Raw genomic sequence first — 19,625 nt, 5'->3', positions numbered from 1 at the left:
TTGCAGTATTGGAATTTGAACTGAATATTATTTTGATCCTTTTCAGGGCAACTTGGTACAGAAAAAGTTGTTATTTTGCCCTATCAGCAGAATGTCAAGTTTGTTGGTTGCACTTTTTTTATTAAATCTTTTTTTTCCATCAATTTATATTATTTTTGTTTGTTTGTTTATTTATTTATTTTTATTTTTATGTTTAAAATATAAATTGACTGGGGAAAGATGTTTAGGACCAATTTCATCATGTATGAGGTACCTATCTAGTTCGCATAGTAATTCATTTTTCATCCAATTCTTATCAAAGTACGTTATTGTACTATGTAGGAGTCTATCTGTTATGGTTGGTATGTTCGAATATTTATGTATGAATTGAGATGATGTAGTTCTTGGAACTCTGTATGCTGTTGTGAGGAGTGTGTTTTGGATTGTTTGAAGTTTGGTTTTAATTATTTTATTGCTTACTGTTATCCATGCTGGAGCTGCATAATCTATTACTGGCCTAATATATGTTTTAAAGATTTTTAATAAGTTATCTGTAGATGCTCCACTGTTTTTACCAGTTAGACTCCTAGCATAGTTAGTTCTTCGCCAGACTTTATTTTTAATTTCGTTAACGTGATTAATCCAAGTTAATTTTGAATCATAGGTTAGACCTAAAAATTTTGCCGATGGGGCAGTCTGAAGTAGTGTGCTATTCATATATAATTCTGGCTGTTGTTTTTTGTGTTTTATCAATTTCGTAAAGACTACAAGTTGTGTTTTTGCTGTGTTTATTTTTATTCTATATTTTTGACAGTATTCACTTATTCTATTTAGTTGCGGTTGTATGTTTGTGGCTGCTATCATGGGTGTTGCAGTCATCTTCCAGATTGCCACATCATCTGCGAACTGTGAAGAGAATCCATGATTTGGATCCTTCAGTGGCATATTGTTTACATACATGATGAAGAGTACAGGGCTAACCACCCCTCCCTGACGGACACCAGCTTCTGGAGTAAAATACTCAGAAAAGGTACCCTCAACATTCACTCTACACTTTCTATTTTCCAAAAAGTTGGATAGCCAGCGAATAATTCCACGCGGTAGTCCCATTTCAATCATTCGGAACCTTAGACCATCGTGCCATACAGTGACGAATGCTTTCTTGATATCAAGAAAGCAAACGACTGTGCATTTTTTTTCATTGAAACTGTTTATTACGGTTTTGGTTAATCTAATTAAATGATCTGTCGTTTGTCTAAATGTCCTGAATCCATTTTGTTCTTTTCGTAATTTTGATGTTATCTCCAAGAATGTTGAGAGTCTATTACTGATTATTCTTTCGATAATTTTGACTATACAGCTGGTCAGGCTGATTGGACAGTAACTATTAGGCTTATATGCTGGCTTTCCTTCCTTATGGAACATTAATATATTAGCCAGCTTCCAAGAAACTGGGATGTATCCTGAAGATAGAGATAGGTTAAAAAGTGTTTTAGGTGGTCAAACAATTTCGGAGTGCCCTTTTTTTGGAAGGATGGCTTGTATTTTTGTATTGTTGCTTTGAGTAGTTCTTGTAGTGATATTTCTTTGGTTAGTAACGTGTTTTCATAGTTTATGATAGGTTTTGTGTCTGTCTCAGTTATGTTTATTGGGAAAATTGGTTCAAATTGTTTTTTATTGCTTAGTATATGGTTGGTGACTTTATTGTAGAAATATGTATTCATATTTGGATCAGAGTGAGTTTTAAATGTATTTTCAAGTTGAGCTTTGAAAGCTTCGGCATTTTCTTTATTTGTGTGTGCTATTGTATTATTGTGTTCGAGTGCAGGATATTTCTTTGCGACTGTATTATTGTTGATGAGTCCTTTATGGGTTGTCCAGAATTTTTTCGGGTCAGTTTTATCATTTAGTTTTGAGCAGAAGTTGTCCCATTTATCTTGTTTTATTTGTGTTTTGGTGTAATTTCTTATATTGTTTATTTGCGTTTTTGTTTCTCTGTCTCTTGTTATCATATATTGTCTTCGTTTTTTGATTGGGGTGATTATTTCTGTATTGGGTTTCCATGTGTTATTTGTTGTTTTATGGTGTTGTTTTGGTATTGTTTTCCTAGCTGCTTTCTGAAGGCACTCCGTTATTGTTTGACAGTAGTTATCCATTTCAATATAGGTTTTAATTTCTTTTATAACTTTATTAGGTAAAAGGTTGTCTAATTCCTGTTGATAATTTTGCCAATTAGCTTTACTGTAATTAATTTTATTCTTTCCTGAAGGTTTTATTTTTATGGGGGCGAGATCGAAGACACAATATATTGGTAGATGATCACTATCAACATCTTTTCCCACCTGGAATTTTATTAGTTTTTGGCTCAGATTATATGTGCAAATGCACAGGTCAAGTATATAACTGGAGTTAGTGGCGCACGCTATATGTGTAGGGGTGGAATCGTTTACTAGGACTATATTATTGTCATCTATGAACTGTAAGAGACTTCTTCTATTGTTGTTTGTACATCTGCATCCAAAGTTAACATTTTTACTATTTAGGTCCCCCATAACTATAGAGTTATGGTTGTGGAAAAAGATGTTGTTGAGTAATGCTATATCTAGTTGTTTATTTGGTGAACAGTATATTCCTGCTACAGTTACTTTTGTTTTGTTTCTTTGCAAAATATCCACTGTAACATGTTCGTTGTTACTGCTCAATCTAATTTCTATAACTGATAATTCCGTTTTGTAAAGCAGCATAATGCCTCTATTTTCATCATTATTGTTTATTCTGTCTTTCCTTATTATTGTGTAATTTGGTATTTTAAATCTATTGTTATTGTATATTAGGGTTTCGCTTATTATTATAATGTGGGGGTTTGTTGTGTAAGGTCTTCCATCTCGTGTTTCTTGGAAGCTATTGCACCTTGGATGTTGACGTATACAACTGTGAACGCTATTTTGTAATCATGTATCCGGTAAGTGTTGTTATTATGTATGGTATATGAGGTGTGATGTGTTTTTTCAAGATATTGACTATCATATCGATACAGCTGGATGTTTCGGTTTGGTTTTGTGTATTCTGTTATACATTCTGTACATAATTTTGACCTCTATTGTCACGATCTTCACTTTTGAATCTGGTAACTATCACATGGGTAATGTGCGCAAATCCTAAAGGAGGGCATGCGCACTGTGCACGATGGAAAATATGTCGTTCGCCTATTTCTTGATGTCAGTATCAATATTTATTATTTTAAAGCTGTAATGTTGTTTATCCGTTAAACAATCATTAAAATTAAGGTTTACAAATAATAGTTACGTCCAACTCTATTTCTAGACAAATATTCAAACCTTATCGCAACAACTAATAAACTGTAGTTGAGTTACCATATAAAATCCTTTACAAAAATTAAACTTATGATAATTATGCACTCTACTTTTGTTTTTACATCAATGTATAATTCTTGTTTGTTTTCGGGCCATGTTCTGGATCGTGTTCACTCTTATTTGCGAGAAAACGGGATCGCTGCTAGTTGTTTATTTCCCTCTAAGATTAGTTATAAATCTGTAGTTTTCTTATACGTATATTACCGACGAGTTGATCTTGGTAACAACAGACGATAAGCCGAAAAGTACTGCTAACGCCACTAATGGGTCGGCGATAAACTTACAGACTTACAATACTAAAATCTGGTGTTAGTTTACCCACGGTAAACAGTTTTTTTGTTTTTTTTTGGAATTTCGCACTAAGCTACTCGAGGGCTATCTCTGCTAGCCGTCCCTAATTTAGCAGTGTAAGACTAGAGGGAAGGCAGCTAGTCATCACCACCCACCGCCAACTCTTGGGCTACTCTTTTTCCAACGAAAAGTGGGATTGACCGTCACATTATAACGCCCCCACGGCTGGGAGGGCGAGCATGTTTTGGCGCGGCTCGGGCGCGAACCCGCGACCCTCAGATTACGAAGCGCACGCCTTAACGCGCTAGGCCATGCCAGGCCCCATAAAGTTAGAGGCAAGTCTAAAAGAAACAACTGAAGCTGAATGTGTAGTACTTCCACATCAAAAAACGCCAGAAGTAGTCACCTATAACGAAGATGCAGGAAATTTGAGGGCAAATCCTCACGTAATTACACTTTACCATCTCATATACAAGAGTTGTATTATTGGAGATATATCAAAGTTACAGCTGATTAACGCAATAGACCACTTACTCACGGAATATAAAGATGGCATCTGCACTAGACCTCATGACGTAGGCAAAACAAATTCCTCACACGATTGATACTGGCAGTGCAACTCCAATACGCCAGTCGGCCTAATAACAGCAACTTGCAAAAAAGCCTTAAACATACAAAGAAATCGAAGGTTTAAAAAACAAGGAGTGTAAAATCCAAGTACTAGTCCTTGTGCATCGTTATGAACTGTTATGGAAGAATGAATCAATCTTTAAGATTAAAAAATGATGAATAAATTCACAAAGAATAATTCCATCAACTACCAAGGATGTTTGTCTGGATCAAAATGTTTTTCAATGACGGTTTTTAAAAGAGGATATTGTAAGTTCAAGTCAATGAAGCAAGTAGAGAGAAGACAGTCTTCACTTATGAGAATGGCTTATGGCAATTTATTGTGTAGTCATTTGAACTATGTCATGAACCTGCTACACTTCTTTGACTAATGGGGTGTGCTTTCTCTGAAGAACCATAAAACATCATTGCATATAATTTCTAATGCTTATGATGAGCCAATAACATTTCTGAAACAAGTGAAGAAATAAAATCTTAAGAAAAAGTGTGAATTGTTTCATTAATAAGCAAGTTTCCTGGGACACAGATTCAGCAGAGAAAATGCATTTACAGACCCATTTAAGACTCAATCTGTGTGAAGTAATGGGGATTTCTTGAACTGTGCTCTCAGAAGAGTCATTCTGTAAAACTACATTCTGATAATATAGCTCATCATCTACACTATTATTATTTAAAACATCAAAGTAGGTGGCTGGAATTTTGTAGTTCAGAGGGCTAGACAGCAAGATGACTCCATAAACTTTAACCGTATAACTTAAATGTTGTGCACATTTGAACAGTTATAGAAACACTGATACATTGTCCACAAAACCATTTATTAATAAAGAATGTGTGCAAGCACTGTGATAAGTGAGATGCATGACAGGTAAGACAACAAACTCAAGTTACAGAAGAAATGGCCAAAACTAGAATATTCATAAATAATGATGATATAACATGGTTCAACACTCAACTTTGAAGATGTTATGGCAAAAGATACAAGTCTGAAACTAATTATTCAGTAGATCAAGAATAGTGTAGAAAAACTCCCAATTCCAACAATTTTTAAGTACAACCTTAAGAAAATGATGCACTTGGCACAATGGGATTCATTATGCCCACAAGAGAGTCTTTGTTGGAAATAGGAAGATACCAATAGCCAGAAACATGACTTCAGTTGGTACTTCCAATGTCTACATTCTAAATTGCTTCAACATGTAGATGTGAGGGCTAGACACTTATGCATTAAGAAGCCAGTAAGATAGTCCTTTCATTTGGTTGAATATTATGGATCTATAGAGAATTGATATAAATCATGTGAATTATGCTGTGAACAAAAAGAGTCAACAAAAGAAACAATATGGGTGGCTACAGCAGTATGATGTTGGAGCACCACCGCTTGACAGAATTCCTATTAATGGTTTTGGTCTTCTGCCACAAAGTAAGAGTAAAAAATAAATACATATAGTTATGATGGATTATTCCATAAAAGCAAAAGCATATTATGTTACTAAATAGGAAGTGGAAACTCGAGAAAAGATAATCATCAATTAATTTGTTTCAAGATTTGGAGGGCCCAAGGAACCTCATGACAGAGAAAATTTTGTTACAGCCTTCTTTGTGGAAATGTGTCAATTATTTGGAAGCAAAAATACCAGAATAACAGTATCTCAGTCATCATCTAATGACATGGTAGAGATGTACAACTACATATTTTGAATCACTTAACAATTTATATGGATAGAAATAAGAAAATATGGGTTTGAAATCCTCCAGTGCTACTTATGAGTTACTAAATCACAGTACAGAAGCTGTAGACATGATACAATTATCACTGACAGTTGAGAGAGAAGTTAAGGCATCAATGGAATCACGGTTCTTGCATTGATAGGATAGTTAGTTAGCAGGGCTTCACAAATAATCTGTAGAAAGGCCAAGGAACATCACCAATGTCATACATGAATTTACTTGTATATTGTTGTACAGGTAAGGGTAATATTTTGTACTGAAAAGAATGAGTGATCCAGTAGGATGATTAGTACAAGCCAAAGTTCAACCACTATGATTGTCTTTTTTAAGTAATTTGGTAAGAGAAAGACATGATTGATAAATTCATAGAACTTGTTTTGTGGAAGGTAAACCTGCTAGAGTCTTGAATTCCCGTAGAAGCCACTTTCAAAACATCACTAGGGATAGACTCATCAGAGAATTTTCTCAAGTGACTACCTTGGGAAAACTCCCTTAGTGACAACAAGTGTCAATACTATACAAGAGGCCATCCCACATGTATAACACAACTCTAATAAAATAAAACCATAAAAAATACACTTGATGAATGGCCAATCCTGTTTTATTTTGAATTAGCATTATTCAAAAGACTTCTCAACCCAGTAAGTAGTTAGTGTTGTAAGCTATATTTTAATCATTAAATGTTTGTTTGCTAGAGTTATAATTTTTAAATTTCTTGAAATAGAAAAAAGAAAATGATGTAAATATGATAATCAATGAATTGAGTATGTTTATGTTGGTTTTTTTTTAACACAACTATTTAAGTACTATCTGTACTAGCCATACTTAATTTAGCAGGTCAGATAGTCAGCACCACCCATCTTGGGTTTCTATCTCACCAATGATTAGTAGGTATGACCATCACATTATAACATCGCCACAGCTGAAAGTGTATGTTCATTAAAGGAGATTCAAACCCACTACCTGCAAGTTGCAAGTCAAGCACCCCAACCACCAGGCCATGTGAGTAATTATTAATTGACTTCAATTATTGCCTGTTAGATAGTAAGGATTACTGCATGTGTAAATCATTTAAGAGTTATACAACAATTTCTTCTGCGATTGAAATTCTGCAACTAAGTCTTACATTTATGAAATAGGCATACGTTGGTTTTTGGGAAGTTCTCTTAGAAGTTATTTGAACCATTATATTCGAATATTATAACATTAATAAGTTCTGCTCTAGAACACATTAAATCAGGTAATAACACTAAATACTTTGGTAAATAAGGTTTAATTTAATTTCTTATTAATGAGAAAAACACTTCATAATTACACACACATCAAAGGATATTTCTTCAGAAATGCTCATATATTCAAAACAAGAAAATATATAAATTTCAAAATCTCAAGCAAATCATGTTGAACACATGTATACTATAAATCCAAAGAACTGGTTAATGTTAAGAGAAATGCAGCTCTCTTAATCATCTTGAAACTATAACAGAAAACCAAAAACTAAAAAGTTTCAACATGGAATTCTTAACATGATATGCATATGTTGAGGAACATATTTATAAGTTAGAAATGCTTCTTAAAAATCAACTTACTTAAGAAACATTAACAAAGTTAAACATGCATCATATTAAAGAAACTGTTTTTTTTACTTCATAATTTTCATTCATCTTAATGAGTGATTCAAATTATTATTAAAGAATTATAATACGTATGTAATTTAACATAAATCTGTTCAAAAACTGAAGTTGTATCCAATACATCTACACAAGTATTAAAACCCTTTTTTTATTATCAGTGAATAAATTCATAATAGTAAGTATTTATTCACAACATTACCAGTTTTAACGGATATTCATAAACTGAAGTTTTTACTAAGTTCAAAGAATTTTCCTCCTAGTAAGTATAAATGCGTGGAGGTAATAAAATAACTTTAGTTTGCTCTTCGTTACAATCATATAAAAAATATTTTTCTGTTGATAATTTGACACCATACTTAAAGAAAAAAACTGACAACCAATGTATAGTAACACTGATAAAAACAATATAGATGATAAATTTTAAACTAAAGAAAGGAGGATTAAGATAAATTTCCTCGAAACAAAATTTAGTTCAAGATCTTTTTAAAAATATAGCTTTTTTTTTTCTAAACCTTTTAACAATGATTTTAAAAATGTGATGACTAGTGTTAAAATTCAAAACTTTAATTTCTGATTTATCATTATTTTAAAACACTGGAAATCAATATTGTGGAGACACTAAAACAGTTCAAAAAGTAAACATTGTTATCTTATCAATGGTGTTTCTGAAAAACAAACTGTTTTTCCAGAGGATTGCTGTCAGTGTATTTAAAGGTACCTTAAAAATACAGGTAATGTTTTCAACACTAAATCACATTATAAGTTGGGGTAGGCAACCTAAGGTTCCTGAGCCACATCTGGCTCCTTGAATTATCTAATATGGTTCTTGAATCTCTTAGTTATCCACACATTCAAAATCCCTTCCAATTAAAAAAACATACTAAGTAGCTGATAGTATCTTCATAAATATCCCACTGGCATACTTGTACTTACCTTGATATTTGTTTTTTAGAATGATCCACCTACCCTATTCTCTTACTGATGTTTGTATTCCTGTTTCACCAAGTTTTGATTAGTTGAAGAACCTGCTTTCATGCAGTACGCACACTTACACAGACCATGACCTTTGACTACAAGTTGTACAATGTTTTTAAAGTTTCAATGTACAATGTAGTTGTAGATTTTGTTTTAAAAATGTAAAAAAACAACATTCTGATTAACATCTGTTTCAACCAGAATTGACTTAAATATCTGCTTTTATGGATTTTTATTTTGCCTTATGTGGAAAGGATGACAAAAAAGAAGGATTTGTTCCTCCTTTGTTAGAACAACCCATTTTAATGATGAAACTTTGTAGAATAGACAACTGCCTGTTGTGGAGACACAAGTGTAGAGGATGATGTTTCAAAAATCTTCTGCCTTTCATCTTCAAGTCAGTGTGTGTGTGTGCAAAATGCAAACTAACGTGGCAGGGGTTTAGTTTAGAGAGAGAGAAATCAGAAGAATTCTCTCTCCAACTGGGATGTTCAGGAACGTTGTGGTTCCTCTTTGTCCCCTTTCGTGGAAGGTTATTGAGTTTAGCTGAGGTTTTTGTTTTTCTTTTATTTTAACTCTTTTTGAGTGAAGGAGTGAAGTTGATCATAATTAATATTATTCATGAACGAGGCAAAGGTAGCACCGGAGAAAACAGCCAGAACTCATCCCGAAAGGCAGATGGCAAAGTAAATGTGAACATAAATGCAAAACAAAATGACCCGATTCAGGGCATGACAATAAAGTTGCCTTGGCTGGGATCTAAAAGTCCAATGCCTAGGATTTTGCTGTGAGAGGAAACGAGAGTGCCCCGAGAATTACCTGTCCTGTGCCCGAGACCTAAAAAAGAAAATACATAATATTTACGTGAGGTTTGCCCTTTAAGTTCTTTGTTGTGTGGTTTGTGATTCCTGAAATATGTTGTATGGTGAAATAAATGTGGTTGGTGCACTAGTTAATTTATAGAGTGATGCAGTTAGTTTGTTTCTGTGTTCTGCTTTTAAATAGTATTTATGTGACATTTCTGTTAGTCTGTTTCTTAGTGTTGGTAAGTTACTGATTTGATGTATATAATTTACAGGAGTGTATGATGGTAGTCTGAATGCAGATCTTAGTATTTTGTTTTGTTGAACTTGGATTTTCTGGAGTGTGTTATTTGACATATTATATGTGACTTGACATCCATACTCTATTAGCGGATGGATGTAAGCCTTGTATATTTGGATAATGGTTTTTGGTGAGCATTTTGAGTGTTTGCTGGTTAGAGTCATTAAATGTGAAATGCATTTTCTAATTGATGAGTGTATGTTGTTAACATGTTTTTTCCATGTTAGTTTTGTGTCGAAAGTGATACCAAGGAATGTAATGTGTTTGCTCATGTTAATGGGCATATTTCCGAGTGATAATTTTACTTTTTCTAGAGTTTTTCTTTGTCTTTTTAGTTTCCTGTAGAAGGTGATTGCTTGTGTTTTGGTTGGATTTAAAACTACTCTCCACTTGTTACTCCAGGTCGAGACGTTGTTAAGTGATTCTTGCACGCGAGACATGGCCATTATTTCTGGAGGTGCTCCAGATAGCAATGTCGTCTGTGTATTATGAATTATGAGTGTATGTTAAATTTGGGAAAGGTATGTCGCTGACAAAATAATATACAATAGTGGAGAAAGGACTGATCCTTGGGGCACTCCTGCAGTTATAATGAATGATTTAGATATAGTTTTATTGACTTTTACTTGTGCTGTTCTATCTGTCTATCTTAAGACATCTCAATTCTGTAGACAAAATAATCCACTTCATTATGGAAATAGAGAAACAAAACAGTACATCGTTTCTTGACATACTCATCAGCAAACAAGGAAGGCAAATAACCACAACTGTATACAGAAAACACACCCACACAGACAGATACCTACACTTCCAGTCCTATCATCCAACCTCGATAAAACGTGGTATAATTCAATGCCTAAACAAGAGAGCAGAAAACATTTGCGATAATACATCCATCGAAGCAGAATGCCAAAACATCATAGATAGTTTTAAACAGAATGGTTACACCTCTTCTTTCAACAAAAACTTCTTGAAGAAAACCACGACAGAAAGAAAAGATCAGAAAGTTATCACCATTTACCTACCATACCTTTAACATTTCAATGAAAAACTCAAACACATATCCAAAGAATTCAACATAGAAGTCTGGTGGAAATCCTACAATGCTTAAAGGTCCATTCTGGTAAAAAACAAACAGCGACCTACCAAAGAGAGTCTCAAAAACGTCATCTAAAAAATTCTGGGTTCCTGCAACGATAATTACATTGAAGAAACGGGAAGAAAACTTGAGACAAGGATAAAAGAACATCAAAATAGTACAAGGCTCATGAAAACACAAAATTCAGCCATTGCAGAGCATGCCACATCAACTGGATACAAAATAAACCAGGTGAAAACTAGAATAATCAACACAGACAAATTCTGGAAGACAAGAAAAATCAAAGAATCATTTTATATTAATGCTATTAAACCTTCATTTAACAAAGATTAGAGGTGAGTAACCTGTGGCTGACAGTGGTTGAATCTACAGGAAATCTCTCCTCCATTCAGAAACAGTGATAATCCAACCAATCACAACATCTCTCCACAATCCACCAGGACACTATAAAAGACCGTCAGCATCTACATACACACATTGACTTGAAGATGAAAAGCGGAAGACTTTCGAAAATCATTCTTTACACTTGTATCTCCACAACACAACAGACAGTTGCTGTCCATTCTACATAGTTTCATCATGAATACTCTGCCTAAACAATCTATCAAAGAACTCATTTTAATGTTTCACTGTATTGTTCACCAGAAAGCACTGTGTCCAGAGCTTTCTGATGTTATAGAACCATTTGTGCAACGTTGTCAATTGGATTATTGTACAAGCTCTCAGTTCCACTCTCTTTCAGAAGAAATGGATCATGAATGTTCTGGATGTTTGGATATAAAACTATATATATAAGAGGAATTGTAAACATTCCTAGAGATAACAGGAAACAAACAACCCAAACTTTCAGACTGTGACCACTTTCTCAGGTTTTATTATGTCACAGACATTGATGCTTACTTAATTCAACTTGATCTTTAAGTGTTTCTCTACAACAAACAGTTTTTGCAAATAAATACAAACTGAATCTGTTCATCAGATACTGAGACTGGCAGACTGACTCATTCTTTGACATAATGAACACAAGTTTGAGATTCATACACAAAGTTGATAAGTTGGAACTGTGACAGATTGTAACACTGTTCAAGTTGGAACTGTGACAGATTGTAACACTGTTCAAGTTGGAACTGTGACAGATTGTAACACTGTTCAAGTTGGAACTGTGACAGATTGTAACACTGTTCAAGTCTTGTTCTTTAGACTTCTGCTGGCACATCACCTTGTTCAAGTTTATATCTGCCAACATGAATCATGTGTAGAACAATTAGACCTGATGATTATTTCCAACATCATAATCAGAGATTTAGAATTGGAAGTTGGTAACCTTAAGGATTCAGGCATCTGGGTTGAGAAGTTTGACATGGTAAGCACAAATCTAGAAACTTTCCCATTACATACAGAACAAATAAAACAATGGGACTGGATTGATTTGAAGAAACTGGAGCACAAATATAGCTCCATTCTCCAACTCTGGAATGTTCTTCCACTTCCACAGTATCATCTTCCTACCTTAACAATGTTTGGTTCTACCTGTGTATTCAGGCATTTTCCCACATCCGAAATATCCTGTGCTCAGTACAAATAGTAGAAAACTAAACATGAAATTACATTTGACCAGCTGTGAAACAGACTTCAGAGAAAGGAACAAAACTATGCAACAGCACCAATCTCATTAGAAAAACACACTGTAAATATAATAATCAATTTACATTTTCTTTAGTTTTACTTATACAGTATTTCATTAAGTGTGTGTGTGTGTAACACAAGTGTTTATCTTGATTTCCTGCAATATACTTGTTCTAAATTCGGTTTGGCTCCTGAGACCTAAAAGGTTGCCTATCCCTGTTCTAAAAGATACATGAAATATAGAAGTTTGGTTAAAAACAATGAACACATCCTCATAAAACATTAAAAGGCACAAGATCGTTATTTATCAAAATATTGAACACAATATTCTCACAAGTTTAAGTACTAAAAAACGTTCTTCAAAAGAGAACATCAATGTTATAATACAAGCTACAAGATAGTTTAAAACTGCTGTCACCAAGATGGTGAAAACATTAAGTATATAAACAAAAACAAGTAATTTGTTTTACTATAAGATTTAACAAGGTTTGGCCTTTGAGGTTGTAATATATCAAATGTTAAGTGAAAGAATAAATTTTCTTTATAAAATAGATTTTGGCAAAATTTATCACTTCCTTATTCTTGGTGCACATAAGTGTAGGAAAACTTTCCCTGTTAGACTAAATTTTGGACTTCAATAACCACACATATTTGTTTAAATATTATTATCAACCTGTTTACATACATTTTAAATAGAAATAGACTCTGCTTTGTTGAAATTCTACACAGGCCAATAATAACCTATGTTAAAATTTTCCTAAACTGAAAATGTATTTTCAATCACTTACCTCCACTCACACTTGTAGCTATTACTTGACCACCAGGTTTTTACTCTTTGCCTATCTAAACATTGGTCTGATTTTTTACCTTTTGCTCCAGTCTTTTATATCACTCTCAACTGCCATTGGCAATATACTCTCCACCTACATTAATGCTCCCTTTTTCCTGGTACTGTATATAAACACCTCATTCAGATAATATTACAGTTTTTTGAGACTGATACCATCCCAGTCTTTAACTCCCAACTTTCAGTGGAGAAGAAGAGTGGGAGAGTGTTAGTGGAGGTGAGTTTTGTCAGAAATACGTTTTCAATATAAGAAAATATTAACTTCCAAAACCCACCTCCACAACCAAATATAGCTGGAATTCCACATTGATAAAGTGGAAGTGCTGGCAATATTTATACAAAAAGCATCTGCATATATCAAGAATGTACCAAGATAAGAGTAGTACCTAAGTAGGGTAACCACACTACATCCAGAACAGGTATGCTCTTTATACAGTATCTAGTTCCTGTCTCAAGGGTGGAATAGTACATGAGTAATCATAATTATAGGCCAGCCTCAACCAGACAGCCAAGGTTCCAAAACTCGGGGTTGGAATTAAGAGGTCTTGGTCCCTATATCACACACTGATGGCGAGGGCAATTAGATCACAGTGTTACATATAGATATACTTTTGATTGGATCCCAACCCATAGCTATAGAGTGATGCATTTCAAACAATCAGAAACATGATAAGAAAGTAAGCAACACCTAAGAGGGTAAACTTTCTCCTACACCTGAAGAAATCCAAATAGCAACACCTTAGGCTCAAAATGATGAGATCGTGTATACCTTACATGACCAGAAGAACAGAACTCATCCTGTCTGGAATTATGAACAGTCATTTTCACTTCCAAAATGTGTTGGAAAGGAGCACTCCACTTGCCTCAGAAAGTATGGAGAGCACATGGAATAATGTGCTCAACCAAGGACCTAGGATGGGAACACTTCGCATTCAGAATTACGAGGAGATAGTGAACCTCCTTCATTGAACAATATTCTTAACTGATGTTGATCAAAAACAAAGGCTATGCACACCCCAACCAGATAACCAGGAAGGCTGGTGCCACTCCCACTGACATCTAGGGATCCAAATAGGAGGGCCCTCAACTTTGCCCTCTTCTCCAATATTGGAGGAAAAAACACTCAGAAGGAAAAGCCTCTGTTCACCACCCCAATGACTGTAAACTGGATGTGGTAGAGACTCCCTAGCTCCACTAGTAGCATCTGGGATGTAATGCACACTGGGGAGTCTTGAGGAAGAACTCTAGAAACAATGTAATAGGTGCACAAATTTCCCTAATTTTGTAAAAGTAAAATTTATTAAATCTGATGATTGGCAGGGATGAGCAGAATCCCTTTTAGCTTTACTCATGATAGTCCATAAGTAATACCATCTGGTAAGCTCCTGGATGGTCTTATGGAACACCTTATTTCTACAGAACTTGTTACAACTGGTAGTAAGTACAGTTAAATTGGTTGTTAGTGTAAAATTGGACTAATAACAGCACACCTATCTGGTCAAAAACTGCCACAGAGTGGGATCCAGTGAAAAAAAGGGGGGGGGGTAAGGGACTGTGAAAATTAAGAGACACAAGAGAAGGACAAAAAATGCTCACTCCTCCTTATAATCTAGCAGATGTTGTCCAAATGGACACAGAGGGTAGTTGAAAATTCTCAGAGGAAGAAACTGCCACATCTTGTAGAGAATGTGATTTAAAGTATTGGGAGAAAACCCAAAAACAGCCTATACAATGTCCTCCAGTGGGCAATTCAAATGGGCAGCTAAATACAAAGAAATTTCACAAATCTGATGAGATGTAACTCTCAGAAATTTCCTTGCCTGGAAAGAAATTCCAGAATAAGCAATACAGAACAATTTGCAAAGCTGACTTATCAAAATAATTGGGAACAAATCTGAGGAAACTGAAGAATATCAATGAATAAAGACTCTAGTTCCATCATCCCAAAAGGAATTAATGTGAGCCACATAATGCCTCAGGGCTTTGACAGAACATAAATTATCTGTGTCTGACTGGTCACAGAGATGAGAAACTCTGTCAAAAGAATTAGTGAGAAAGATTTATCCCATTCTTTGGCTGTGAGAGTCTTAGATGGTCTGATGAGAAGCTGACCAAGTAAACACAAGCATTGGAAAAAAAAAGAAAATTCAAATCTCTTTAGCTTCAGAACTCCCTGGAGAGGCATCCCTAAACCAAATATACATTTTCATTTCACAACGAATGAGATCATAGACAGCCTCAACCTGGAATGACCCCCTTTGATCTTGGACAGATACTAGATAACAGAAGTGAAATAAAGGATGGCTGATTAGCTTCCATGCTAGAAACAGTAACCAGTGAATTCATGCCTCAAAATGGCATGTTGCAATTTTATTTATCCAGAAAAAGCCACCAGATGACAGAAAAATGCAGCACTTATGTTTTGTTTGCTTGAAATTAAACACAAAGCAAAACAATGGGCTATCTTTGCTCTACCCATCATGAGTACTGAAACCAACTGGGCCACTGGGGGGGGCAACACTTGTGTAAAGAAAACTGCATCTAAACATTCTGTCAAGAAAAAGTGATAACATTATCTAAATGAGGGGCTTATATACAGTATCAGTATAGAGGAAACATTGATGAATGAGGATGGTATACTGCCAAGGGCAATTGAGTGTGGTATAAAAGACTGGAGCAAGAGAGAAAAAATCACATTGATACTTAGATGGGTAAAAATTGAAATCGTGGTGGTTGAGTAATAGCTTTAAGTGGCAGCAAAACTAAGTATGTTTTGGAATTAATGGTAATACGAGGAATAATTTATTATATTTGGGGCATTTACTACTTTTGGTCAGATATATCACATAGTAAATCTTTAAGTATCAATAAACAACTATCTGGAAAATATTCAAAGGTTTTCAAACTTATATAGACTAGAACCATTTTAAAGGACTGTATTTAAATGAGGGTAAAGCACATTTACCATTTTTTTTAAAGAACTATGTAACTTTCAAGTAATCTCTTTAAACTTGAAAAACTTATAGGTCAGTATCAATACATACATCGATTTGAAAATACAATATATTGTTGTTGAGATGAAAGTTTGAAAGTCCACCACAACAAACTAGCTTTTATACAATTTAACTGAATGTGCTGTGATTCTGTCGAGTGCATTGTGTGAAATACTACTAATCTGTGAATCAATATTACAAAGTCATGCTGTATCTCTACTTCAAACATCACCATCCTTCCCTCTTCTTAGTTCTTCTTCAATAATATTACTGATGATGTTATTTTCATGTCTGATTTGAAGTTTCAGAGACTTTGGAATGTCAGGGATCAACCAACGAATTAAGGAGGTGATGATAAAAACAACATTCTAAAAAAAAAAGCAACATGATTATTTCACAGAATAAGTTTCACTGGAGCAGTTTTTAAATCATGATCCTTTTACATAACACTGTTTAACTAGTACAGATTATGAAACTTTATGAACAATGATTAAATCATGAATTTTTCTCAAATTACTAAGGAGCATGTACAGTCATTCAGAACAGTATCAGTGCTACACAGTTAGAAAAACATTATACTGTATGAACAGAAGCCACAAAAAATCTAACACTTATAGAATTGTGTAATAAAAATGATAGTTTTATAACAAAAGTTATTAATTCATCCATTTTGTGAAGGAAAACTTTTCAAATGCTACTGAAGATTTTAAAATAATTCTAGGATTGTCCTGCTGTATAAAAATGTACCACCAATTATAGCCTATTTATGTTGTTTCATAAAAAACAACTAAACATAGTGACAATGTTTATACATTTTAAGTTGCAGTAAATGTTAAAAAGTTTCCAACTCCCCTGAAGTTAATTTAATACAGTATTTCTCAACTGGTTCTGTGGGTTTATGTACACCAAAACATACGTTTAGCTTTCTCAAAAAATTTATATTACAAATATATTTGTTTTGAAAACTATGGTTAAATAAAGCCTCTTGGGATGATAATATCCATATACACATCTAAGATATATTTTTAAAAAAATCTTAGAAAGTCTAAGGCTAGTTCTACACAATTTTCAGTTTGTTAACAAATATTGTTAAGTTTTAAAAATATTCTTTTGAAGAAAGTAGGTTGTATTTTATATCCTAAAGTAAAAGCTACTGTAAATTGATTCTTTTTAATATAAACTAAAATAAACTCTAACTGTAATTAAGTTCAATCAAAAATAAGATCTGCAATTTGAAAATAAATTATTTCCAACCTCAAAAATAACAATGAAAGCCAAGCGAGCTGTAACAAGATGCCAATAAATCGACTTATATTCATACTTGTTGTTTAATGTTGGGGGCTCTCTATAGTCTTGGTACCTGAATGAAGAAATCATGAAATAAAATGACCTCACAACAAAAGCCAGTATTTAAATAATAAAGTCACCTTGAAAAAAGATACTAAATTCAAACAACTTGCAGTGGATGTTTTGCATTTTATAAAATTTGACTTTTACCTTAAAATTATTATCTGTACTCAGTCAAGTTTTTCAACAAACAAGAAGATTTTTACTTTTACATAAAAAATGATATACTTTCAATAACTCACTAAAAGAAACAACTATGTGCATTTTGTACTTTTACAAGATCAATGATATATACAAATCTGCTAACTACATGAGCAAGGACGATAATTCTAAATGTCTACACAAAAAGAAATACATAAGTTTGTTAGCTAGATAAATGTACGAAAATAATTCTATAGTTTCCTTCCAAAAGATGTTCCTTTAAAATCCTATTGGGTGAGGAGATTTTGCTGGAATTTTGTGGCTCCAATGTCTGTGAATTTTTAACAAATTTCTACTAGCAGAAAAGTAATAGCAACATCAAAGTGTTTTGTCTTCAAGTTCTATTGTGTTTTATTTAAACAATATTTGTGTATCAATCCTGAAATACAGTCATTAAAAGAGTTAGTGTAGTTGTTTCAAATGTTGCTGAAGATGAAGTCAGTAAAGTTCTCTCTCTTGAAGATGTATAACTTTTTTACTGCACACAAAACAGAATCTAGAAGTAATCCTTCCATTTTCCTTGAAGAAAAATACATTAAAGTTTTGTACAAATGTTACTTCTTTTAGAATAAAAAATGGAACCAGTGGTGAATGTTATGATATCTCTTGAAATTATTTTTTTTATAGAAGGACAATAAAATTTCTGTTTAGTACTATAAATAATTATATAATGATGTTACATTACAAAATATTAAATAATGCACTTGAATAGAATTGTAAAACTAAATTAATTTCTAACTAACATACAATTAGGTTTATATAAAAAAAACAAATTCATTACAGCTTAAAGCAATATTTTTAGTCCAAACCCATCAGGCTGGCTCCATGAAGTGTTGGCTTTGACTGCCAAAACAAAAAAGAAACTTGCCTGAATTATGTATAGAATACACTCTTTTTATTGGTTATAGAGATGTCCAATAGCAATGTTACAGAGAATTATAGACATTTCTTGAAGAACAGAGGATATTAAAGAGATACGTCATTTGGATTGAAACTGTATACCCTAGTTTGTATGTGTTTATGTTATGTTGTATACGTTTCTATAAGAGAAGAGAAAAAAATCTATAAATAAAAAGTCAGAACATCATCAAATCATGAAGTGAGGTACAGATTGAGAATTTATTTAAACATTTGTTATTGAAATCAAGAAAATAAAATACATGTGTTTTGATACCAAGTTTATTAACACTGTGAGATAGCAAACTCTACTTTTATTTTGTTTTACTTTTATTTACTGTTTTTTTACTTTTCCTTCTATCGTGTAGTTCAACTATGAACTTTCAGTTAAAGTGTCAACTTACCTTCCAGCTAGAGCATGTTGATGTTAAATTTGCATCTATTATTAAACTTACACAAGCTTCCCCTAGTGGTGAGGTACATACGTTAACGTTGTGAAAGATCAGATAGATTTATGGTAGTAGCCAATAACATGAGATGTAAACTCATGGTCCGACCACATCATAAAAATCCTTCTTTGACTTAAGTGAATTAGTTGATAATAGAATTCGAATTATTGCCCATCTAAGAAGTTGTTTAAATTTGAAATATTTTTTTAAAAAATTAGTTTTTAAATTCTTCTGCTTCTTTTTCATAATTCCTTTATTTATTAAAATTAATAACACTAAGGACTAGGTTTACTAACAGTACTTATATGAGTGGTAAAATCTGTAGTTATTTAAAAGTTTTATTCTAGATTTGTATTATGTTTTAATATTTTTTTAACCATGGTTGTACTATGATTTTGTTTTAGTCTGTTTCAACATGCATAGATCATAAAAAGTATTTTAATTAATGTTT

The 19,625-nt window shown here is 33.3% G+C and overlaps 2 protein-coding genes across 4 annotated transcripts in view; one reads left to right on the top strand and one right to left on the bottom strand.

The window, feature by feature from the left end:
* The window catches only part of LOC143244029 (uncharacterized), a 156,838-nt gene that overhangs the window by 129,811 nt on the left and 7,402 nt on the right, over window positions 1–19,625 (top strand). The gene's annotated exons all lie outside the window — the stretch shown is intronic.
* LOC143244026 (anoctamin-2-like) overlaps window positions 7,257–19,625 on the bottom strand; it is a 65,933-nt gene continuing 53,564 nt past the window's right edge. For all 3 annotated transcript variants that reach the window (XM_076487984.1, XM_076487985.1, XM_076487983.1), the window contains 2 exons: window positions 17,535–17,640; window positions 7,257–16,648 (listed from right to left, as the gene is read on the bottom strand). In XM_076487984.1, coding sequence (XP_076344099.1) covers window positions 16,502–16,648; window positions 17,535–17,640 — 253 coding nt within the window. In that variant the 3' untranslated portion in view covers window positions 7,257–16,501. The remainder of the gene's footprint in view (window positions 16,649–17,534; window positions 17,641–19,625) is intronic.

This window comes from Tachypleus tridentatus, chromosome 2 (genome assembly GCF_004210375.1).
Source record: "Tachypleus tridentatus isolate NWPU-2018 chromosome 2, ASM421037v1, whole genome shotgun sequence".
Lineage (NCBI taxonomy): Eukaryota > Metazoa > Arthropoda > Merostomata > Xiphosura > Limulidae > Tachypleus > Tachypleus tridentatus.
This window is presented reverse-complemented; position numbering and strand designations above follow the sequence as displayed.